A 26,240-nucleotide genomic window follows, 5' to 3' on the forward strand; every position below is an offset into this window, starting at 1 on the left:
TTGTATCTTTCCCAATTTTAGAGGAAATTCTTTCAGGTTTTCTTCCATTTAGTATGATGTTGGCTTTGGGTTTGTCATAAAGGGTCTTTGGGCTGGGGTTGTGGCAGTAGTAGAGTGCTTGCCTAGCATGTATGAGGCACTGGATTTGATTCTCAGCACTGAATATAAATAAAAATAAATAAATAAATGTCCACTTATAACTAAAACATTTATTTTTTTAAAATGGCCTTTATGATGTTGAGTGTAAGTTCCTTGGATCCCAAGCTTCTCCAATGTTTTTAACATGAATGGGTGTTAAATTTTATCAAAGGCCTTTTCTGGGTCTATTGAGATGATCATGTGATTTTTGTCCTGAATTATGTTTAAGAGGTGAATTATATTTATTGATTTGCATATGTTGAACCAAACTTGCATCCTTGGGATGAAACCCACTTGATCGTTGTGTATTAGTTTTTGATGTGTTTTTGAATGCAACTTGCTAATATTTTATTAAGGATTTTTGCCTCTATGTTCATCAAGGATATTGGTCTGTAGTTTTCTTTCCTTGATGCATATTTCTCTGGTTTTGGTATCAGGGTTATACTGGCTTCATAAAATGTATTTGTGAGTGTTCTCTCCCTTTCATATTCCTGTAATAATTTGAGAAAGTCTGATAGAGTGTCTGCTAGATCTCAGATGAGAATCTATCATGTCCTAGGCTTTTCTTTCTTTCTTTGTTAATTTAAAAAAATGTTGATGAAACTTCATTTTATTCATTTATTTATATGCAGTGCTGAGAATCGAACCCATTGCCTCACACATACTAGGCAAGTGCTCTACCACTGAGCCACAACCCCAGCCCCTTTTCTTTTCTTTTTTGAAGGCTTCTAATGCTGTTTCAATTTTATTGCTTAATATTGGTCTGTTTTGGTTTTCTTCATCTTCCTGATTCAATTTGGGCATATGAAATGTGTCAATGTGTTCCAGGTTTCCCAGTTCCTTGGAGTAAAAATTTTCAAAATAGGTTCTGATAATCAGAACATGAATTTCAGAAGAGTTTGTGGTAATATATCCTTTTCTATCTCTGATCTTGTTGATTTGCACCTTCTCACCCTTTCTTTTGCTTAATTTGGCTAAGGGTTTGTTCATCTTACTCATCTTTTCACAGAACCAACTCTTTTTTGAGTTGATCCTCTGCAGTTTTCTTATACTCAATTTAATTGATTTTTGACTTTGATCTTATTTATACTGTCTTCTACTGGTTTTGAGGTTAGTTTGTCTTCTTTTTCTAAGACCTTGAGCTGGAATATAAGATTATTTTTTTGGAAGATCTCTTATTTTTTTTTTCTTTTTGTGGTACTAGGGATTAAATCCAGGGCCTCATGCATGCCAGGCAGGCACTCTACCAATGAGCTATATCCCTAGCCCTCTCTAATTTTTTAATGTAGGCACTCCATGCTACAAATTTTCCTCTTAGAACTGCATTCATACTGTCTTAGGGATTTTAATATTTTATATCTCTGTTCTTGTGCATTTTTTTAAAAAATGTTTTTTTTGTTGTAGATGGACTTTTATTTTATTTATTTATCTTTATGTGTTGCTGAGAATTTCTTGATTTCTATCCTCATTTTTTTCTTCTATACTTCTTCCTTTAAAAGTTTTGTGTAATCTCCATGTGTTTATGCAGTTTTTATTATTTTTCTTGCTCTTGATTTCTAGCTTCATTCCATCATGATCTAATAGGATACGTGGGGTTATATTGATTTTTTTGTATTTGTTAAAATTTACTTTGTGGCCTAGAATATGAACTATTTTGGAAAAAGTGTCATGTACAGCTGAGAAGAAGGTATATTTAGCTGTTTTGTGGTGGAATATTCTATAGGTGTCCATTATTTTCATTAGATTTATAATGTCATTTAGGTTGGAGATATCTTAATTGATTTTATGTTTTTGATGTCCTGTTTGTTGGTGATAAAGGTATACTGAAAGCACTCACTATTATGATGTTGGGGCCTATGTGGGATTTAGTATCATGGGGTATTTTTTTTTCCATGTAATTGGGTGGGTTGACATCTGGGACATGAATATTTACTATTGTTTTATATTTTTATTGGGTTGTTCCCTTGTCTAAGATATAGGGACCTTGTTTGTCTCTTCTGATTAATTTCTGTTTGAAATCTGCTACAAAGTATTCTTCATGAAGGGAATTTCTACCTCTTTTTAAAAATTAAGAGTTAAAACATACATAATGTATATTGAAATAATTATTAGAGATTAAGTTATTTTAATTATATTTCTCATGAAATAATATCCTTTTATCAACTATTTGTGTAAACAGTTACACTACTGGATTTTTTTTCTTAATATGTATTATTTCCATTTATTTTTACTTTTAAATTTGTTCTAATTAGCTATACATGACAGTAGTATGCATTTTGACATATCGTACACAAATGGAACACAACTTCTTCCTCTGGCTGAACATGGAGTAGAGTCACGCAAGTAGTGTAATCATACATGTATATAGGATAATAATGTCCATTCCACCACTTTTCCCACCCCACACCCCCTCTTCTCTCTGCACTCCCTTCTGCCCAATTTAAACTCCTTCGTTCTTCCCTACCCCCACTCCTAATTATGGATCAGCATCTGCTTATCACAGAGAACATTTGGCCTTTGGTTCTTTGGTTTGGCTTATTTCACTTAGCATGATACTCTCCAGATCCATCTATGTACCTGCAAATTCCATAATTTTATCCTCTGTTAATGCTGAGTAATATTGCAGAGTGTATATATACCAAGTTTCTTTATCCATTCATCTATTGAAGGACATCTAGGTTGCTTCCACAGCTTAGCTATTGTGAATTGAGCTGCTATAAACATTGATGTGGCTGCATCACTATAGTATGCTGATTTTTAAGTCCTCTGGGTATAGACCAAGGAGTGGAATAGCTGGGTCAAATGATGGTTCCATTCCACATTTTCTGAGGAATATCCATACTGCTTTCCATTACACTGCTGGATTTTTAAATCATCCTGAAAACCATGAAGTAGGATTAACCTTCTATTTATTTATTTTTCCTTGATAGTATATTTTCATTAAAATCTTACATAACTCAAGTTTTGTACAAAGCTATATAGTGAAAAATTGGGGTTTCCCACTAAAGCCTTAAGTATCCAAAGTTTAAAAGGTTAATTTTAAAATAATCGAACAAATAAAACCTTTGTGGTGTATTATTCTTTTAATACCTAGCTGCATTAAAGATATCATTTATTCCTTTTTTAATATTTTTGTAAATTTGCCATTAATTTAACTTGAGCCTATGGGATTTCCAGTGGGGCTTGTTCTGGTTTTGGCATCAAGGTTATGCTCATGGCCTCATAAACCCAATCATTCTAAAAAAGATCATAGAAAAGAAAGTAAGAGAATCTGCTTACAAAATAATATGAGTTTAGGGTTTGGGGATTAGCTTTTTCCCCCAATATTTTTATTGCTACATCATAATTCTACATGATTATTGGATTTTTTTTGGAGGGGGTACTAGAGATTGAACCCAGAGATGCTTTATCACTGAGCTACATTCCCAAGCCCTTTTGATTTTTTATTTTGAGATATGGTCTCACTAAGTTGCTCAGGCATCTTTCTAAGTTGCTGAAGCTGACCTCGAACTTGTGATCTTTCTACCTCAGCCTCTCGAGTTGCTGGGATTACAGGAATGGGCCACAATGCTCTGTTATAATGGTTGCGTTTGTTACATATTTGTACCTTCACACAATATAAGTATAATTTGATCATTATCATTCTTTACAGATCCAACAAAGGGAAACTAGCTGAGCTGCAGGCTGAGCCAGTTCTTGGATTGTGGTACCTGCTCCACTGGAAAATACTCAATTTTATTTGGGTAAAATATCTGCTGATCAGAATAGAGTACCTTTGGTGAACCAGCAAAGCTGGAAAAGATATGTCATTGAATTGGAGGCTCAAGACTGGGTTACTGCCTCAGAGATAAACAAACATAATTAAAAGAGAAAGGAAGGAGGGAGTAAAGAAGGTTGGAAAGAAAATAAGGAGGAAGAAGACAAGGAGAAGAAATAATTCCCAGACATTCTCAGGTATCTATAATACATCTAAGGTTTTAGAATTTGTTGCTGAAAATATTGCACCATGAAGTCTGCTCACTCTAGTACCCAGACAAGAAGTTCCACCATTATGACATTCCACCCAACCATGGAAGAATTCTCAGATTTCAACAATTATATTGCCTACATGGAATCCCAAGGGGCACACAGAGCTGGCCTGGCCAAGGTAATTCCACCCAAGGAATGGAGAGCCAGGCAGTCTTATGATGATGTCAGTGACATCTTAATAGCCACTCCCCTGCAGCAGGTGGTCTCTGGGAAGGCAGGTATGTTCACTCAATACCACAAAAAGAAGAAAGCCATGACAGTGGGAGAGTATCACCTCCTGGCAGACAGTGAAAAGTATAGAACTCCCCCACACCTGAATTTTGAAGATCTGGAGAGAAAGTACTGGAAGAGCCGCCTGTATGACTCACCAATTTATGGTGCTGACATCAGTGGCTCCTTATTTGATGAAAACACTAAAGAGTGGAACCTGGGACACCTGGGGACCATTCTGGACCTGTTGGAGCAGGAATGTGGAGTTGTCATTGAGGGTGTCAACAGGCCCTACCTGTACTTTGGCATGTGGAAGACCACTTTTGCGTGGCACACGGAAGACATGGACCTTTACAGCATCAACTACTTGCACTTTGGGGAGCCCAAAAGGTGGTACGCGGTGCCCCCTGAACACGGGCAGCGCCTGGAGCGCCTGGCCAGGGACCTTTTCCCGGGCAGTTCACAGTGCTGTGAGGCCTTCATGAGGCACAAGGTGGCCCTCATGTCGCCCACAGTCCTCAAGGAGAATGGCATTCCCTTCAATCGCGTGACTCAGGAGGCTGGTGAGTTCATGGTGACATTTCCCTATGGCTACCATGCTGGCTTCAACCATGGCTTCAACTGTGCGGAGGCCATCAATTTCGCCACTCCGCGATGGATTGATTATGGCAAAGTGGCGTCTCAGTGCAGCTGTGGGAAGTTCAGGGTCAGCTTCTCCATGGACCCCTTTGTGCGCATCCTGCAACCAGAGCGCTATGAGCTGTGGAAATGCGGGCAAGACAGGGCGGTAGTGGACCACACTGAGCCTACAGCGCCTGGTAGACAGGCGATGACCACCTGGAGGGACGTCCTTTCACGTAGGAAAGAGTCCCCCAGCCTGACACATTTCCCACTCTGGCAAGACCCAGCAGCTCTGGACCACAACAAGCCCACCGCATCAGCAAAACAGAAACAGGTTCCTGGGAGACTGGCGCCTAGCCTGAGACACCTCCGCAGGCAGCGAAAAAGATGCCTCAAATGTCCTGTAGCCACAGGCTGTGGGAGTCGTGGCTGCACCCCAATATGTCCTGCGTCCTGTAGCATATCATCCCCAAATGGTTATATGCAGCCCAGGACTGCAGTTAAGGGTTGCTTCCCAAAGTCTGGAAGGATCGGGTCACGGACCAAAACTGCCAATCGTCTTTCTTCTTGGGAATTGGAGGCTCCTGACCCTACTGTCATGACACAGACCAAAGGACTCCTAATGGTGGCCACAGGGAACACAGCTTCAGGTTCTGAGCATCAGCCCTTGCTTGAGGATAGAGCTTTGATGAACGATTCTGTATCTGTGTGAGCTGGGCCCTATTTTCCTGCCAAGGCTTCTGGATGTTGCTGTGCCCCTGATCTTCAACCCTTGGTCCCCCACTAGATCCTGATAAACCAATGCACCCTGGCCCATGCTTGCAATCTCTGGATAACTTCATGCTGAATCTCCCTGAAATTGTCCCACTGACTGCTCCTGACTTCATTCCACCTCTAAGAGTTGCCAAGGATGGTACTGGGGACTGCATGACACCTGCTGAGGTTGTAGGCTTGGACTTCTCTCTTATTCATCCAAGATTCTGGATCTAGTGGAGGTCTCCAGATTCTTCTTGCCACTAGAGGTATTTGAACCTTTGACTTTGGAGAAGTCTTGGTCACCAATGGATGCTCTTAATCTTGGCCAATGAATATATTGTAAATGTGACTGTGTCTTAGACCACTAATCCTAGTGTTTTGGTTTAAATATAAATCGTCCCCCTGAACTCATTCAGAAGAATTATTCCTGTATGAGTGCTATTGTTTACCTATGATGTGTCCAATAAAGTTCAAGTGTTAAAAAATGCAATAATTTCTATAAGAGAAATGATTAGATCACAATAGGTATGGTCTAATCATTGAATTAATATAGTGATATGGATTAACTGGGTCAAAACTGTGGGCACATAAGGTGTGGCTAGAGAAAAGTAGATCACTGGGGGCCTTTGGGGTTTATATTTTGCTTTTGATGAGTATTGATTTTTCTCTCTCTGCTTCCTAGTTACCTTGTTCTGAGCTGCTTTTCTGTGAGACACTCTTCCACTGCAATATTCTGCCTCACTGAGGCCCAGAGCTATGGAGTTGACCAACCATGGAACCTATGAAACCCTGAGCCAAATAAATGTTTCCTAAGTTGTTCTTGCTGGGTCTTTTGTTCATAGTGATGAAAAACTTGATTAAAACAGTGAGTCTTATGATAATGGTTTTAAGAGAATGGAGAGTTAATCTGTGTATAGTGTTTAAGGTTGGGACCTTTAGAATGTGTTTAGTTTAGATTACGTCCTTAGGGTCAAGCTGTCATGATAGAATCCTAGTGATATTATAAGGAGAGGGAAAGAGACCATATATACACAGAGATATATACACGCTCTCCCTACCATATGATGGAGCCAGTAGACACCCTTACAGGTGACTGCATCATCCTGTTTGGACTTTCATTCTCCAAAATCATGAGTCAAAAGAAATTCCTATGTTTGCCAAGTAGTCTGCCTCACATATTTCATTATAGCAACAAAGTGCTGGCAGATCCACTCAGGAAACTTGGAAGGAACCATAAATGTTTTCAGCCATACAGCAATTCTGGAATGTGCCTGTCTCTAGTACCTGTTCCCTGTTACTTTCAAGAATTGACATTTCTGAGGATGCCTGATGCTTTCTCCCACTATAACAACTAGGGCTCACTGTGGCCTAGGAAGTGGATCTCCCCACCTTATAAACTGCCACAGGATGTTGTAGCATCTCTCAGGGACTCTCAGACCACTCCTGAACATGGCTGTGCCTGTGGCCCCTACCATGGTCTAGGTGCCATGCCTCCCTCTTGTTTCTTATGTCCTTGTTTCCTCCTCTATGGTATATGCTTCTAGCCCCCACAATCATGGGTCAACATTGGATGATGCAGAGAACCTGACTGAGCTTCTTTACTTCATCCCAAACTCCATCAAGGTGTCTGTCCTTAATCAGCCTTCCCCTGGATCTTGCCACTGCCAAAGTGAGGCCCAGTGCACCTCACAGCCCGACAAGTATAACATGCTCTGCTTCCCAAGCTACCACCCCACCACTGCTCCTGAAGAAACTAAACCTTTTGACCAATCGAGTCTGGTAGTTCTGGCCCCAGGCAGGTTTTGTAACATTATTGTTGTTTAATAAATTTCTTATTTCTAATGTATACCCAGAAAACAAAGAGGGGGAAACCCATGGAACCACCATTTGACCCAGCTATTCCCCTTCTAGGTCTATTCCCTAAAGACCTAAAAAGAGCATGCTACAGGGACACTGCTACATCGATGTTCATAGCAGCACAATTCACAATAGCAAGACTGTGGAACCAACCTAGATGCCCTTCAATAGACGAATGGATAAAAAAAAAATGTGGCATTTATACACAATGGAGTATTACTCTGCATTAAAAAATGACAAAATCATAGAATTTGCAGGGAAATGGATGGTATTAGAGCAGATTATGCTAAGTGAAGCTAGCCAATCCCTAAAAAACAAATGCCAAATGTCTTCTTTGATATAAGGAGAGTAACCCAGAACAGAGTAGGGACGAAGAGCATGAGAAGAAGATTAACATTAAACTGGGATGAGAGGTGGGAGGGAAAGGGAGAGAGAAGGGAAATTGCATGTAAATGGAAGGAGACCCTCAGGGTTATACAAAATTTCATACAAGAGGAAGTGAGGGGAAAGGGGAAAATAATACAAGGGGGAGAAATGAATGACAGTAGAGGGGGTAGAGAGAGAAGAGGGGAGGGGAGGGGAGGGGAGGGGGGATAGTAGAGGATAGGAAAGGCAGCAGAATACAACAGACACTAATATGGCAATATGTAAATCAATGGATGTGTAACTGATGTGATTCTGCAATTTGTATACGGGGTAAAAATGGGAGTTCATAACCCACTTGAATCAAAGTGTGAAATATGATATATCAAGAACTGTGTAATGTTTTGAACAACCAACAATAAAAAAAAGTAAAAAAAAAAAAAAAAAAAAAAAGAGGGGGAAACCCTTAAAATATATTCTTCATATCAAATTGTATGAAAGAGATATATCTAAACAGTGTTTCAGGTAGACAGAAAAAAAATATAATTGCCAAAACTGTACCAAGGAAAATGCAAACAAACAAACCTCACTGGAGTCATGGATCTTAGTATCAGACAAACAAAATGAGACCAAAGCTATATAGAGGAAGGATGTGTGTGTGTGTGTGTGTGTGTGTGTGTGTGTGCTTTTTTTCCTAGTTGTAGATGGGCACAAAATATCTTTATTTATTTTTATGTGGTGATGAGGATTGAACCCAGTGCCTCACACATGCGAGGCAACCACTTTACCATTGTCTACAGCCTTGGCCCTAGAAAAAGAGCACTTAAAAAAAAAAAAAACAAATTGTAATTATTAACATATGTGAATTGTGCAAATTAATGAGTTTTACTGTGACCTCTCCCAACATGAATATATCATGCTTTGATCATATCCACTGTCCAGAAGATTCTTCATAATACTACAGAACTCTTTAAACACACTTTGCAATGAAAGTAAAGCAGTTATGAACGTCCATGAAACTTTTTCTTTCATTAAATATCAAAATATTTTTGTTGTGGTTAAGTATATGTAACATAAAATTTATAACCATTTTAGTGACTATAAAAGACATTCTAATTATATAAGCATCACAACCACTATTCATCTGCAGAACCTTTCCTCACCACAAAGTGGTTCTCTACTCATTAGGCAATTCTTCTTATTACACACTGCTCCAGCTGCCAGAATCCATCATTCTACTTCATTTCTCCATTAATTTGACTATTATGGCACCTATAACAAGTGGATTGATACAGTATGTGTTGTTTTGTATCTGGCTTGTTTCACTTAGTATAATGTGTTCATTCACATTGCAACATGTATCAAAATTTTCTTCTTCTTCAACACTAGACACTGACCCAGTGTGTACGTCCACAACATTTTATGTATCTATTCATCCATTGATGGATATTTGGTTTTTTTCCCATCTTTTAACTATTGTGAATAGTGCTGCATGGACACTGATGTACAAAAATCTTTTAAAGTTCTTTTTTAAAGCCATTTTTATCACCTTTTAGGTTCAGTTCTAAATTCTTTATTAAAATCATGCATGTATTGACCATATTTCTTACTAAATAACTACAGTATAAACTTTTTATATAATTATTTCTTAATTTAAAAATTTATAGCTAAGCTTATTATTTTAGACTTAAAATGAACTGTGGCATTCCCCATGGGCATTGAGAGTCCGCTGAAAGCTACAGATCTTCCCCTTTAACAACTCTACACATGTGAAAATCTATAAACATTTCAGGGAACTCGTGGGTCCCTTCTGTTTTATCCTAGGTGACAGGTTTATAATTCTAGTTTCTTTACATAATTCCTCATTGTGAGGGTCTGAGGCTTTGGAGGAACACATTTATTCTTCCCTTCATTAGTACAGCCTGGATATAAGTATGTTCCATGTCTTATTCTTACTGGTAGTCTTTCTGGACTCCATGTGGCTTTTCTGGGTGTGGTGGACAGGAGGCTGTACAGTGCCAGGAAGCTCTTTCCAAGCTTCACACACTCAAGCAAGTGGGATCCCATTCAAGGTGTGGGCTGGACAGTGTAGGGCTCCCCACTTGTTCTCTCAGAGGTCGCCAAGGTTCTGAATGTAACCAGAGCAGGTAGAGTGTGTTTGTAGGAGAATGCAGTCAGGAATGTCCCAGAAACATGCACAGGGATCAGTTAGTGTTGTTAAAGGATATTCCTCATAATTTTCACGCTAAGCTTGTGTTTCTAGGATTGATGGAGGAGTAAGTGTTGCCTTTGTGACCTTGAGGGAATTGTATGGCAGAAATGCAGAGGAGAGTACTGGAGAAAACAGAAATGTCATTGCTTTTTTTCTCACTGAGGATATACTCCCTAGGATGCAAGTGACCCAAATGGGACACTTAGTCACGGAAAGCTTCACAGAGCAGAAGACATTTTTGAGTCCCTTAAGCTCCAGAGCAGGATTTTCCACTTTCGGGAATCCGTATGTGCAACAGGCCAAATGCAGAGCAGAGTGATTATGTTTTCTTAGGAATAGAAAGGAAGCTCATTTGTGTCTGGGGCATAGAAAGGAAGAAGAGGCAGGGCCAGAGTATGTGGGCCTTGTATCTCATGGTAAGTGTTTGATTCTTTTGCAACTTGAAAGGAGAAGGCATTAGAAGTGAAAACAGCAGTTGACATGATGTGATTTCCAAATTGCAATAATCAGCTTAGTCTTGTGAAAAATGTGAGGGCTGGAGTAGCAGCTAGACCATCTAGATAATACAAGTGAGAGTAATGCTAACTTAGATTTTATTGGTAGTGTTGAAATTGCACACAGTGGACAAATGCAGAATGTATTTTTGAAGTTGAAAGTGCTAGTTTTGATAGAGAAAGAAATATTTCAGAGAAGCAAGCCACCTCTCCTCAGTAACAGCCATCCTTACTTCACAGAATTTCAGTAAAGCTCTAGAATTGGAAGCACCAGGTAAAGTTGACGACATGAGTAATAAGAAGTTGATATATGTTTGAGGTCCTGAGTAAAGGCAGCAAAACCCCATATCTTAATCCTATCTCATCCAGGTGGGCAATTCTGTCTTTCCTAATGTTACAAGAGATTGAAAACAAGGCTGAGAGACTGAACTCAGGAACTCCAGGAGCAGAGGAGGATGGGAGTGAAATGTCCAACTGAAAGGGAGAGTAAGTCAATATTGAGATGGTGGGATCACAAGATGGAAGCTCATTGTATTTACTTGGCAGGGAGCAGCCCTAGGGGGCTGCTGGTTCACAGCAAATCTCACATGGACTTATATCTGATAAGGACTGAGAGATGGAGGCTTTTATTCCTTCAGATGAAGTTTTATTGCCCCTGGTGTGCAGGGACACAGGTTTCCTCTCCCAGTTCCTACAGCTGTGGAGAGATGCCTCACCCAAGGCCATGGCTCTTCTCAGGGAAGCCCATATCCAATGACTGCTCCATGCTGAGGCATGAAAATTTGGCCACCCTGCTCCACCTGGGCCAACTCTGAAGGGCCAGTTCAGCTCAGAGTTCCTTGCAGGATTGGCTGAGTCTGTTTTTGAGCCTGAACCTGAGCTCAACTTTTCCCTCTGATCAACTCTGCCTCAGTCCTCTCCCTTTCCCCTGGCCATGTGTACCCCAAGGGCTCTTCTAAATAAATGCCCCCAGTGCTGAACTCTTGAAGTGTGCTCCTAGGGCAAGAAACTAGAACACCATGCTAGGTCTTGATTGAGAAAGTGGAGATCTGTGCCCCCTGCTGACATTATAATCCTTCATTGCAAGGTTGTTCAGGGATGTGAGGAATTAGAAAATGCCAGATGATAATCTCTGCTTCCAATTCATGAACTTTTGTTTAACTCCTGGAGAAAACAGATGCCTCTGAGTACTAAAAGGCACAAGGATATGAGGCAAATGTTGTGCTCTGGGCATGAGAAATCATTCCAAGATCTACCCCTAGATTTAGTGGAAATACTGCTCTGAGAAGAACAATACCATATTTGGGGCAATGGACACTCTTGTGTGTCACAAGCTTGTGGCAATTGACAGTCACACAACCTCTTTGAAAAACTGTCAATTTCTTATAAACTTAAGTACACAAGTGACCCTAGAAAATATGTTCCTATAGGTATTTGCCAAATTCAGAAAATCGAGAGCTGTGTGAACAATTCAAATGTCTCTGAACAGATGAATGGGAAAAATAATAGTTGATTGAAATATTCTTCATTAGATGAATGGATAAAGAAAAGCTTGTATACATATACAGCCATAAAGCAGTACTCAGCTATAAAGAATAATGACTTTATGCATGTACTGTTAAATGGATAGAACTGGAGACTATCATGTTAAGTGAAATAAGCCAATCCTCAGCATGTTTTCTATGATAACTGGAAGGTACTCCACAATAAGTGGGGGGCAGAACATTAAAAACATAATAGAAGGATCAGTGGAGTAGACAAAGGATAATGAAGGGAAGAGAGGAAGGATGGGATACGGAAAGACAATGAAATGATTTTGACCTAATTTTCTATGTACATGTCTGAATATGCAACAGTGAATGTCACCATCATGTACAAGACACTAATTTAAAAAAAATTGTATGTAGCAGAAAGATTAGTAGAGGATGGGAATGGAATGGGGGAAGGACCGGGGGATGGGAAGAGGAAGTACTGGGGACTGAACAAGAACAAATTGTATTTCATGCACTTATTAGTATGTCAAAATAAATTCTATTATTATGTATAACTCAAAAGAACCAGTAAAAATAAAAACATGATAAAAAAGAAATATGACTTATAAATCTAAAGGAAAGAACTGCAGTTTATGCTACAATCAATAGATGCTAGAAACACGAGGTTGGGCTAAAGAAGCCATTTCCAAGAGAAAACAAGATTATGATTCTAGGGCTCAGGTTGTGGCTCAGTAGTTGAGCGCTTGCTTGGCACGTGTGAGGCCCTGGGTTTGGTTCTCAGCACCACATATGAATAAATGAATAAGTAAAGATGCATCGACAACTAAATATATGTACTTTTTAAAAGATTATGATTCCATTTATATTCCTTCCAAGAATGGGCCAGAATTATATGCAGTCATAGAAGCTAGTCAGTGGTTGCTTCTAATGGGGAGTGGGGACAGATTAGGAAAGTCTAGGGAGGAAAGAATATGCTAGGGTGGTTGCTGAATCATCCTACATCATTTTGGGGTGATGACTGCATGTTGCACTCATTTTTGATACTCACTGAAGACCTAAGGTTCATGCATTTATTGTATTCTGAAGCAAACTGAGTAGTAGAAAGGATAATAGCAGAGAAAAAGTGAGATCTGTCTCAACAAACCTCAAAAGCTGAGTTCCTAGGTTAGTGGATGAAAAAATAGAAAGCAGCCCAATCTGCAAAACCAAATGGGGATGAGAAATTATGACACCTAGTATGCCACTGGAGTTGGGAGTGAAATTGAGAAGTGCAAGAGGTTTTGTTGAAAATTTATTTGCAAAGTTAGTAGTTGGTGGGTCAGCTCCATCAAATGATCATCCCAGCAAGGCCTTTACAGCAATCTCAGTAGAAGACCATACGTTCTTTTTTTTTTTCCAAGTGAGAAATGGTAATTTTAAAATTTAGTGGTAGAATTAGATGGTGAATATGGCAATGCAGAGAAATTTGGGAATTCTGAAAAGTGTCTCTTAAGGCAGTATCCTTGGCTGGCGTTCCTGTTTTGAACAACAGACGCTGATTTCTTCTCATCATCTTTCAGTAATATCACACTTTTTTTCCCAGACAGATAGATGTTGTGAGAAGTCTTTGCTTTAAAAAAAATTGGGGGGGCTCTGAAGGACAAAAACATAAGTACACTACTCATTTTTTGAAAACACTGTTTCCATGGCACTCCTGTATTTTTACTCTGTAGATTCATTAGTGTTTATTCTCTTGCCCTATAAGTACAAAGAAAGGCATATTAAACCGATTTCTAAATTAGTCTTCTAGAGATTCAAGAAGTGGAGGAGATCCTTTAAGAAATGTTATTCAGAATTATATGTTACTTGCTGTTGCCACACTCAATCTGAACACCCTCAATTTGGAGCATTATTCTGAGTAAAACACACCCATATCTACCTGGTATGGTTTGCATATAAGGTGTCCCCCAAAAGCACATGTGTGAGACAATGCAAGAAGTTGGGAGGAGAAATGACCAAATATAGCTTTCACCTACTAATCAATGAATTAATCCCCTGATAGGGATTAACTGACTAGTGACTGAAGTGGTAGGATGTGGCTAGAGGTGGTGGGAATTAGGGCGTGGCTTTGGAGTATACATCTGAATCTGGAGAGTGGAGTCTCTCTCTGCTTCTGATCACCATGATGTGAGCTGCTTCCCTCTGCCACACTTTTCCACTATGATGTTCAGCCTTACCTTGAGCCCTGAGGAATGGAGCCTGCCTTCTATGGACTAAGACTTCTGAAACTGTGAGCCCTCAAATAAACTTTTCCTTTTCTAGAATTTTCTGGTTAGATCATTTAGTCATAGCAGTGAAAAAGCTGACTACAACACTCACTACCTGTTTGTCCATGTTCAATAAGTTTTTCTTATATTCTATTTTGTAAAATAAAGAGAAATTGATTAAAAAAACTTATATACAGATAAGTGTAAAACTCTCCTTGTTCTCTGTGCAAGAACTCTATTTTTAGGCTTTTCTTCACTCTAAGAAATAATGAGGTCAGCATATCTTCATGGTTATAACCATAAGTCTGCACACAAAAGTAGTATGTCATTTATGTTTCACCAACTTCTTCCCCATTGCATCATCGTTTTAGAATGCTCAGTGTAGGGGAGATCCAACATGGCGGCCGGCAAGGAAGCAGCACTTTCAGTATCTCCACATTAACCGGATCAGAAACACCCATTAAAACAGCTACATTCTACCTACTGAGGAACTTCTAGCAAAATTCCGCTGAAAGGAGACCTGCCAGGAATTAGTAAGTTTATTAGAGGTGACAGTTGGCCCCAGACAAGTGAATCTTGGCCGGCCACGCGGGCGCAGAGGTCCAATCCCGCAGCCACCGCCCGACCAGCTCTGCAAGCGCCCCCGGCCGCCCGGGGCAGCGAGAAGGGTCCCCGCCTGGCCCGGCAGACAGCCTGTGCCCTCCCGGCTCTGCTAACGCCCCGCCCGCACGGCTAATGGCCCCTGCCCGCCCGGTTCTGCAAACGGACCAGCCCACCCGGCAAACGGCCCCCCGCCCTCCGGGCTCTGCTGGCGCCCCGCCCGCGGCCAGCGCTGGCCCCGCTCTGCAGGCGGCCCCCGGAGGCCCCATGCGGCGAGAAGGGTCCCCGCCTGGCCCGGCAGACGGCCCGTGCCCTCCCGGCTCTGCTAACGGCCCCGCCCCCACTGCGAACGGCCCCGCCCACCCAGCAAACGGCTCCCCCCCCCCCCAGACGACGTGAAGGGAATCTAACCAAGCCTTTATGAAATAGCGAACTGGGAACTAAAACCAGAGATTGTGTCAGACCAGAGACAAGCCAGTTCCACCCCTCCCTTCGGACACTCCAGCAAGGAGGCAGGGGCCCGCCATAGCAGAGAGGGGAAGTCACCAAAGTTCGGCCAAAGAGATTCCTTCCCAGCGGAATCTACTTTATCAGGTGTGTGACTCCCACCCGCATCAGATACAAACAACCGGGAAACTTCAAAATCTCTCCGTGGGCGTGACCGTAAGGGCCAAAGGACTCTCGACCCCCAACTCCCAATACTGCTAGTGACATGGGTGTGACTGTAGGGGCGGAGGGAAACAGAGGACACTCCAGACCCCCAACTCCTCCTACCGCCAGCGGAGTGGTCGTGATTGTAGGTGCTGAGGGAAGCAGAGGGGATCCTCGACCCCCAACTCCCATTACCACCAGTGGCGACACCAATGGTCTTAGCCGCCAGATTCCAAAGGTGTGCCCACCAAAGGGGTCTGGAAAAATTAAACTATTGACTCCCAGAACACAGCTCCACAGCACTGGGGCTTAGATGAATGACAGAGACAGTGCTCAGTCCTTAGGGAAATAGAGCACTCGGAGGGGCTGAAAGTGTAACCAAATCCTTGGAGAACCTCCTCGGGTGAACAGGACCTGGCTGGCTGGCAGGAGGAAGGGGAGGAGGGGCCGTAGAAGTGAAACAGCTCTGGACCAACAGGATTGAGAGGCTCCCAGGAGCCGCCTTACAGGGATTGCTGTTGACACATGGAGGGCAAATCTCAGCCCGGAGGGCACAGCTTTGCCTACGGGAAGAGAAGAAAATGGATCTCTAAGACCTAATTTTATTTCTTATTTTATTTTATTTTTTCTCTCCCTTTTTCCCTCTTTCTCTCCCCTTCCAAGTTTTATTGTTCTTTCCATTCTCCTCTATGCTATCTAACTCCCCCTCCTTCTTTCTTTTCAAGAGCACCTTCCTTCCCCTTCCCCCCAACTTTCATCCCAAGCATTACGTCCTCCATTTCGTGTAACTGTCTAAATGCAAACAGGTGAATGTTTCGAGGCCGTCTATAGTGCTCCTAAATATCTAGCTACTACCAACACCCTGATCCAATTGACGGTTAGAATCCCCCTTCAGTAGAGCAATCTTCTAAAGTAGCCAAGACACACTAACCCTTATACCTTCATAGCACCTAACCTAAAGTCCTAAGAACAAAAAACAAATCACTATATGCATACAAAATCCGGAAGCCCTTTATAAATTGAATGAATCAACTCTAAAGTACAATAAAGCCCAACATCTATAGGCATAATCTCCCACCACAAAGGAGAGACAACAGAGATAAACAAAGCCAAAACAAATGTATAGGAGAAAGCAGTTGCAAAGCAGTCAAACAGAGCTGGAAAGTAACGTGAACAACATGAAAAAACCAGGGAAAAAAGGAGTACAGATAATGCAGGACAACTTAAATCTACAGGAGGACCTAGAAGCATCAGAAACATGGACAGGGAAAGAAATCAAGGCATACCTAACTCAGATGGAACGGAATTTTAGAGAAGACATGAGACAGCAAATCCAAGAATTGAAAGTATATTTTGAAAACCAACTAAACAAACAAATTCAAACTGCAAAGAACGAGCTTTACCAGGAGATAGAGATCTTAAAAAACAAACAAACAGTGATTTTAGAAATGCAAGAAACCATAAACCAGATTAAAAATGCTAACGAGAATATTACAAATAGACTAGGTCAAGTAGAAGTCAGAACATCAGATAATGAAGACAAAGTTTATCAACTTGAAAAGAATATAGTCAATACTGAAAAGATGCTTAAATCTCATGAGCAATCTATCCAAGAGATATGGGATCTCATCAAAAAACCAAATTTGAGAGTCATTGGGATAGAAGAAGGCACAAGATTCAAGCCAAAGGAATGGACAACCTATTGAATGAAATAATCCTAGAAAATTTCCCAGAGATGAAAGATGGAATGGATTGCCAAATCCTGGAAGCCTATAGGACCCCAAACATCCAAAACTGTAATAGGCCAACTCCAAGACATATAATTATGAAGATAGCCAACATACAGAACAAGGAGAGAATATTAAAAGCTACGAGGGAAAGGAGGCAGATTACATTCAGGGGTAAACCAATTAGGTTAACGGCTGATTTTTCATCACAGACTTTGAAAGCGAGAAGATTCTGGAACAATGTATTTCAAACGCTGAAAAATAATGGATTCCAACCAAGAATACTGTATCCAGCAAAATTAAGCTTCAGATTTGACAATGAAATTAAAATCTTTCACGATAAACAAAAGCTAAAAGATTTCGAAGCCAGAAAACCAGCACTGCAAAGCATTTTGGGCAAAATTCTACAAGAAGAGGAATGGAAAAACAGTGCCCAAAACCAACAGCGGGAGGTATCTCAGTAAAGGGGGAGGAAAACAACCAAAAAGTAAAAACTAGCCAAACTAAAATAAATAAATAAATAAACATGACTGGAAGTACAAATCATATTTCAATTGTAACCTTAAATGTTAATGGACTAAACTCACCAATCAAGAGACACAGGCTGGTAACCTGGATCAAAAAAACAAATCCAACAATATGCTGCCTTCAGGAGACTCATATGATAGGAAAAGACATACACAGGCTGAAGGTGAAAGGTTGGGAAAAATCATACCACTCACATGGCCCTCAGAAGCAAGCAGGAGTGGCCATACTCATATCGAATAAAATCAACTTCAAACCTAAGTTAATCAAAAGGGATAAAGAAGGACACTATATCCTGTTAAAAGGAACTATTCACCAACAAGACATAACAATTATCAATTTATATGCACCAAATAATGGTGCAGCAACGTTCATAAAACAAACTCTCCTCAAGTTCAAGAGTCAAATTGACCACAACACAATAATCATGGGTGACTTCAACACACCGCTCTCGCCATTAGACAGATCCTCCAGACAAAAGCTGAATAAAGAAACTATAGAACTCAATGACACAATCAATAACCTAGACTTAACCGACATATATAGAATATATCAACCATCATCAAGTGGATACACGTTCTTCTCAGCAGCACATGGATCTTACTCAAAGATAGATCATATATTATGCCATAGGGCAACTCTTAGTAAATATAAAGGAGTGGAGATAATACCATGCACCATATCTGATCATAATGGAATGAAACTGGAAATCAATGAAAAAAGAAGGAAGGAAAAATCCTGCATCACATGGAAAATAAACAATATGTTACTGAATGATCAATGGGTTACAGAAGACATAAAGGAGGAAATCAAAAAATTCTTAGAAATAAACGACAATTCAGACACAACATACCGGAATCTATGGGACACAATGAAAGCAGTTTTAAGAGGGAAATTCATTTCCTGGAGTTCATTCCTCAAAAAAAGAAAAAACCAACAAATAAACAAACTCACACTACATCTCAAAACCCTAGAAAAGGAAGAGCAAAACAACAGCAAATATAGCAGAAGACAAGAAATAATTAAAATCAGAGCGGAAATCAACGAAATTGAAACAAAAAAAACATTGAAAAAATTGATAAAACTAAAAGTTGGTTCTTTGAAAAAATAAATAAGATCGACAGACCCTTAGCCATGCTAACGAAGAGAAGAAGAGAGAAAACTCAAATCACTAACATACGGGATGAAAAAGGCAATATCACAACAGACACTACAGAAATACAGAAGATAATTAGAAAGTATTTTGAAACCCTATATTCTAATAAAATAGAAGACAGTGAAGACATCGATAAATTTCTTAAGTCATATGAGCTGCCCAGATTGAGTCAGGAAGACACACACAATTTAAACAGACCAATAACAAAGGAAGAAATAGAAGAAGCCATCAAAAGACTGCCAACCAAAAAAAGCCCTGGACCAGATCGGTATACAGCGGAGTTTTACAAAACCTTCAAAGAAGAATTAATACCAATACTTTTCAAGCTATTTCAAGAAATAGAAAAAGAAGGAGCTCTTCCAAATTCATTCTATGAGGCCAACATCACCCTGATCCCGAAACCAGACAAAGACACTTCAAAGAAAGAAAACTACAGACCAATATCTCTAATGAACATAGATGCAAAAATTCTCAATAAAATCCTGGAGAATCGAATACAAAAGCATATCAAAAAAATTGTGCACCATGATCAAGTAGGATTCATCCCTGGGATGCAAGGTTGGTTCAATATACGGAAATCAATAAATATTATTCACCACATCAATAGACTTAAAGATAAGAACCATATGATCGTCTCGGTAGATGCAGAAAAAGCATTCGACAAAGTACAGCATCCTTTTATGTTCAAAACACTAGAAAAACTGGGGATAACAGGAACTTACCTCAACATTGTAAAAGCTATATATGATAAGCCTCAGGCTAGCATCATTCTAAATGGAGAAAAACTGAAGGCATTCCCGCTAAAATCTGGAACAAGACAGGGATGCCCTCTCTCACCACTTCTATTTAATTTAGTCCTTGAAATACTAGCCAGAGCAATTAGACAGACAAAAGAAATTAAAGGCATAAAAATAGGAAAAGAAGAACTTAAAATATCACTATTTGCGGACGATATGATCCTATACTTAGAAGACCCAAAAGGGTCTACAAAGAAACTACTAGAACTAATAAATGAATTCAGCAAAGTGGCAGGATATAAAATCAACACGCATAAATCAAAGGCATTCCTGTATATCAGTAACAAAACTTCTGAAATGGAAATGAGGAAAACCACCCCATTCACAATATCCTCAAAAAAAATAAAATACTTGGGAATCAACCTAACAAAAGAGGTGAAAGTTTTATACAATGAAAACTACAGAGCCCTAAAGAGAGAGATAGAAGAAGATCTTAGATGGAAAAATGTACCCTGTTCATGGATAGGCAGAACCAACATCATCAAAATGGCGATATTACCCAAAGTTCTCTACAGGTTCAACGCAATGCCAATCAAAATCCCAACGGCATTTCTGGTAGAAATAGATAAAGCTATCATGAAATTCATATGGAAAAACAAAAGACCCAGAATAGCAAAAGCAATTCTAAGCAGGAAGTGTGAATCGGGAGGTATAGCGATACCAGATTTCAAACTGTACTACAGAACAATAGTAACAAAAACAGCATGGTACTGGTACCAAAACAGGCAGGTGGACCAATGGTACAGAATAGAGGACACAGAGACCAATCCACAAAGTTACAACTTTCTTATATTTGATAAAGGCGCTAAAAGCATGCAATGGAGAAAGGATAGCATCTTCAACAAATGGTGCTGGGAAAACTGGAAATCCATATGCAACAAAATGAAGCTGAACCCCTTTCTCTCGCCATGCACAAAAGTTAATTCAAAATGGATCAAGGAGCTAGATATCAAATCAGAGACTCTGCACCTGATAGAAGAAAAAGTTGGCTCCGATCTACACATTGTGGGGTCGGGCTCCAAATTCCTTAATAGGACGCCCATAGCACAAAAGTTAATAACTAGAATCAACAAATGGGACTTACTCAAACTAAAAAGTTTTTTCTCAGCAAGAGAAACAATAAGAGAGGTAAATAGGGAACCTACATCCTGGGAACAAATCTTACTCCTCACACTTCAGATAGAGCCCTAATATCCAGAATATACAAAGAACTCAAAAAATTAAACAACAAGATAACAAACAACCCTATCAACAAATGGGCCAAGGACCTGAACAGACACTTCTCAGAGGAGGACATACAATCTATCAATAAGTACATGAAAAAATGCTCACCATCTCTAGCAGTCTGAGAAATGCAAATCAAAACCACCCTAAGATACCATCTCACTCCAGTAAGATTGGCAGCCATTATGAAGTCAAGCAACAATAAGTGCTGGCGAGGATGTGGGGAAAAGGGTACTCTTGTACATTGCTGGTGGGACTGCAAACTGGTGCGGCCAATATGGAAAGCAGTATGGAGATTCCTAGGAAAGCTGGGAATGGAACCACCATTTGACCCAGCTATCGCCCTTCTTGGTCTATTCCCTGAGGACCTTAAAAGAGCATACTATAGGGATACTGCCACATCAATGATCATGGCAGCACAATTCACAATAGCTAGACTTTGGAATCAACCTAGATGCCCTTCAATAGATGAATGGATTAAAAAACTGTGGCATTTATACACAATGGAGTATTACGCAGCACTAAAAAATGACAAAATCATGGAATTTGCAGGGAAATGGATGGCATTAGAGCAGATTATGCTAAGTGAAGCTAGCCAATCCTTAAAAAACAAATGCCAAATGTCTTCTTTGATATAAAGAGAGCAACTAAGATCAGAACAGGGAAGAAGAGCATGAGGAAAAGGTTAACATTAAACAGAGACGAGTGGGGGGAGAGAAAGGGAGAGAGTAGGGAAACTATGGAAATGGAAGGAGACCCTCATTGTTACACAAAATTACATATAAGAGTTTGTGAGGGGAAAGGGGAAAAAAAAACAAGGGAGAGAATTAAACAACATCAGATGGGGTAGAGAGGGAAGATGAGAGGGAAGGGGAGGGGGATAGTAGGGGATAGGAAAGGTAGCAGAATACAACAGTCATTAACATGGTATTATGTAAAAATGTGGATGTGTAACCGATGTGATTCTGCAACTTGTATTTGGGGTAAAAAATGGGAGTTCATAACCCACTTGAATCAAATGTATGGAAGATGATATGTCATGAGCTTTGTAATGTTTTGAACAACCAATAAAAAAAAAAAAAGAATGCTCAGTGTACAAAATCTAAGCCTACTGCTACACACACATAGATCCCGGGAACTTCAAGAGTCAATGGGCAATTTTCATTCTATCCCTTCCTCTGCTGTTGGACAAATGGATTACTTTCGCATCTTTTTTTTGTTTGTTTGTTTTTCTATGGATTGAACCCAGTGGCCCTAAATCATGGAGCCATATCCTCAGCCCTTTTTCTTTTTTCTTTTTAGAGAGGGTCTCTCTAAGTTACTTAGGGTCTCACTAAGTTACTGAGGATACTCTGAACTTGTAATCCTTCTGCTTGGGCCTCCCAAGCCACAAGATTCCAGGTGTGCACCACCATGCCCAGCTACTTGCACAACTTAGCTACCACATACAGTACTTCACTGAATGTCTTCATACTCAGAAATAAGGTTGATGAGTTGTATTTGTGTTTACTTTCAACTTTTCTGGGGACAGCTAGTTTGGTTTTCAATTTCTATCTCCATTAGTACTCTGTATCATCACACCTATTAATTTTTCCTAAGTCAGTAAAAAGTACTGTCTCATGCATTTCTCCAGTTATTAGTGATCTTAAACATCTCCACATATATCTTGCCCTTTGGATTTCTTATGTTTTGGATGGTCTGTTCTAGGACTTTGCTTACTCGTTTGAGTTGACTATTTTAAAAAATCAATCTGTAGTCATTTTTTAATGTTATTATTATTTTTTTAAGTACTAAGGTTGGAACCCAGGGATTCTTTGCCACTGAGCTATACCTCCAAGACCTTTTTATTTTTATTTTTGAGACAGGATCCCACTAAGTTGTCCAGTCTTGGCTAGAAATCGTGATCTTCCTGCCTCAGTCTCCTGAGAAGCTGGTTTACAGGCATGTGGCACTGTGCCTGACTTCATTTTAGGACACCAATTCATTTTCTCCTTCACGCACCCATGTTCTCTCTTTCTCTGGTACCAGGGATTGAACCCAGGTGTGCTTAACCACTAAGCACATACCCAGCTCTTTTTCATATTTTGTTTAGAGATAGGGTCTTGCTAAATTGCTTAGGGCCTTGCTAAATTGCTGAGACTGGATTTGAACTTGTGATCCTCCTGATTCAGCCTGCCAAGCCACTGGGATTACAGGCCAGGCCAAGCTCCATAGTCTTGAACCTTTAGAACTGTGAGCTGAACAAACTTCTTCAAAAATTATCAAGCCTCAGGAATTTTATTGTGCCATTGTAATAGTGGTCCGTTTCATGCTTTGAATATAGCCCTTGCTGCTCTGCCAGGGAGGCTTATTTTAAAATGCACATGTTTTTCTTTTCCTCTTCTCCCTCTCACCCTCCCTTACCTGGGAGCTGAAAACTAGGTTATCCTTTCCCATCCCAGGCCAAATTATCTGTCTTTGAGCACAGGCCCACAGCAGGAAGGAGAGGGAACCAGAAGATCTAGAAAGTGACCATCCTCAAAATTAGCAAATAAATTTCAGTACCCATCAGGCAAACCTGGGATCCCCTGTCAGGGTACCCCTAGAATGTAGCGCTTGAATAGCTTCTTGAGAACTTTCTTTGACCCCTTATGGGCAGAATCACAGTCTCTGGGACAGGAGTCCCCTATGCCTTCGCTTTGCTAGCAAAGTAATAAAACTTTTTCCTTTTTCTTAAACCTGTATCTTCCTTATTAAATTTGCACTAGGGACAAGGCATTGGTAACAGCAACACAAAACAGACTAAGACCCTGTCCTGTCTATTTTGTACATACATGTATTTGTCCACTTAAACTCAAATATCACAGTTTGATAAGTGAAAAGTCACTTTTTTTAAGGGAAATCAACTTTGAGATTTTTTTTTTGTATATCTGATATCTTATTTGAATATCATGTCACTTAATGTTTCCATGACTCTATTTCCTCACCTGAAAATAGAGTTCATAAGATTTTCCTTGTAAGTTATTGTGAGGATTAAATCAATGATTTTGTGAAGAGTAAATTAAACAGTGTTTGGCATTTGAAAGTCACCACATAACACATTTGTTCTTTTTTTAAATGTAGTCTCATTAGTAATCAGGGAAACACAGACCTTAATGGGATATCACTATGCCTTTGCCTGACAGCCGAATGCTAGGATTTTTACCTAGGATTTGCAGAGGTGAAGAGCAATGAGCACCCTCATACAGAGCTAGTGGGTGTGATTTGATACTAGGGAGGATTGAACTGAGGGATGCTCTACCACTGAGTTACATCAAGGCTGGCCTCAAACTTGCAATCTTCCAGCCTCAGCCTCCCCAGTTGCTGGGATTACAGGTGTGAAACCACCACACCAGTTATTTTAGCTATTTTTAGTAATATTTTGATTATAACTGATGAGGGACTTCCATTCACCAAAAGGCATGATACAGGAGGGTAAAGACAAACCAAGGAGTTTGAATAGATATTGTAATACTCATATCCAACTAAAAGCTATATTATCAAGTATATAAAGAGCTATTACAGTTGACTCTCTGTATTCATGGGTTTCACTGCCTCTATGGATTCAAGCAATCATGGAGTAAAAATATTTTTAAAAAATTAAATCTGTATTGAACATATATAGACCTTTACTCTTGACACTCCCTAAACAATAGAGTATAACAACTGCCTCCATTGCATTTACATTGTATTAGATATTATAAATAATCTAGACATGATTTAAAGTATATCAGAAGACACATGTAAGTTATATGCAAATACTACACCATTGTTGATAAGGACATGGGCATTCATGGATGTCTATATCTTCAGAGAGTTCCTGGAACCAGTTCCCTACACCCCAGATACTAAGAGATAACTGTACAAAAAAAGAGAACCCAGATTCCTGATATTTACCTATGATTTGCAGGGGTGAAAAGTAATGAGCACCCTCATACAGAGCTAGTGGGTGTGTAATTTGGTAAAAAACTGTTGAAAAGCAGTTTGAATGATAGTTTGCATTCATATTCTATGACCAAGAGATCCATTCATTAACATGAGTCCACATGAACACCTGTACATAGTGGACAAAGTCCAAAATGATCCTTTTTATTAGTTCTTTTTAGTAATACATAACATTAGGATTTATTTTGACATAATTATAACCACATTGAATATCATTTGTTCTAATCCAGCTCCGGTACTTCCCCTTTCTCTTCCCTCCTCTATCCTCTTCTTCTCTTCCCTCTACTCTACTGAGCCTTCTGCTCTTTACGTATAGGGATTTTTTTAAAAAAATTATCCTCTTATGGATATACATGATGGTGAGATTTACTGTGGTATATTCATGTGTACACATGAAAGTTACGTCAGATGCACTCCACTGTCTTTCCCTACAAGGATCCCTCTTCCCTTCTTTTTATTCTCCTTTGTCTATTCCACTGAATTTTTTTCTATTCTTTTTTTTCAACCCTCTCTCTCCTTATTTTGGATTAGCTTCCACTTATCAAAGTGGAAAATAAGCTACCCCCACAAACTTTAAAAAGTGGAAGCTCATCAAACTTTGACTTTCTGAGACTGGCTTATTTCACTTAGCATGATGTTCTTCAGTTCCATCCATTCACTGGCAAATATCATAAATTCCTTCTTTTTTACAATGGAGTAATATTCCATTGTGTAAATGTAGCAATTCATCTGTTGAAGGTCACCTAGTCTGCCTTCAGAGCTTTGCTATTGTGAATTATGGTGCTATAAACACTGATGTGGCTAGGTCACTGTAGGTAGTATGCCGATTTTAAATCTTCTGGATATACCGAGGAGTGGGATAGCTGAGTCATATGGTGGTTCCATTCCTAGTTTTTGGAGGAATCCCCACACTGCATTCCAAAGTGGTCCTACCAGTTTGCAGTCCCATCAATAATGTATGAGTGTACACCTTTCCCACATCCTCCCTAATATTTATTGTCACTTGTACACGTGATAATTCCCATTCTGACTAGAAAAGAAATATCAGTATAGTTTTTATTTGCATTCTCTAATTGCTAGAGATGTTGAGTATTTTTTGATATATTTGCTGACTCTTTATATTTCTTCTTTTGAGAAATATCTATTTAGTTCCTTTGCCCATTTATTGATTGGGTTAT

General features: G+C 39.7%; 1 protein-coding gene and 1 long non-coding RNA gene across 2 annotated transcripts in view; one reads left to right on the plus strand and one right to left on the minus strand.

The window, feature by feature from the left end:
* Window positions 1-26,240, minus strand: part of LOC114105030 (uncharacterized) — a 132,366-nt gene that overhangs the window by 17,891 nt on the left and 88,235 nt on the right. The gene's annotated exons all lie outside the window — the stretch shown is intronic.
* LOC114098745 (lysine-specific demethylase 4D-like) lies at window positions 4,145-5,988 on the plus strand. Its single transcript, XM_071616890.1, is given in 3 exon segments — window positions 4,145-5,648; window positions 5,712-5,768; window positions 5,771-5,988. Coding segments are annotated over 3 exon segments (1,779 nt in total).

This window comes from Marmota flaviventris, chromosome 9, assembly GCF_047511675.1.
Source record: "Marmota flaviventris isolate mMarFla1 chromosome 9, mMarFla1.hap1, whole genome shotgun sequence".
In the NCBI taxonomy this organism is placed as follows: Eukaryota; Metazoa; Chordata; class Mammalia; order Rodentia; family Sciuridae; genus Marmota; species Marmota flaviventris.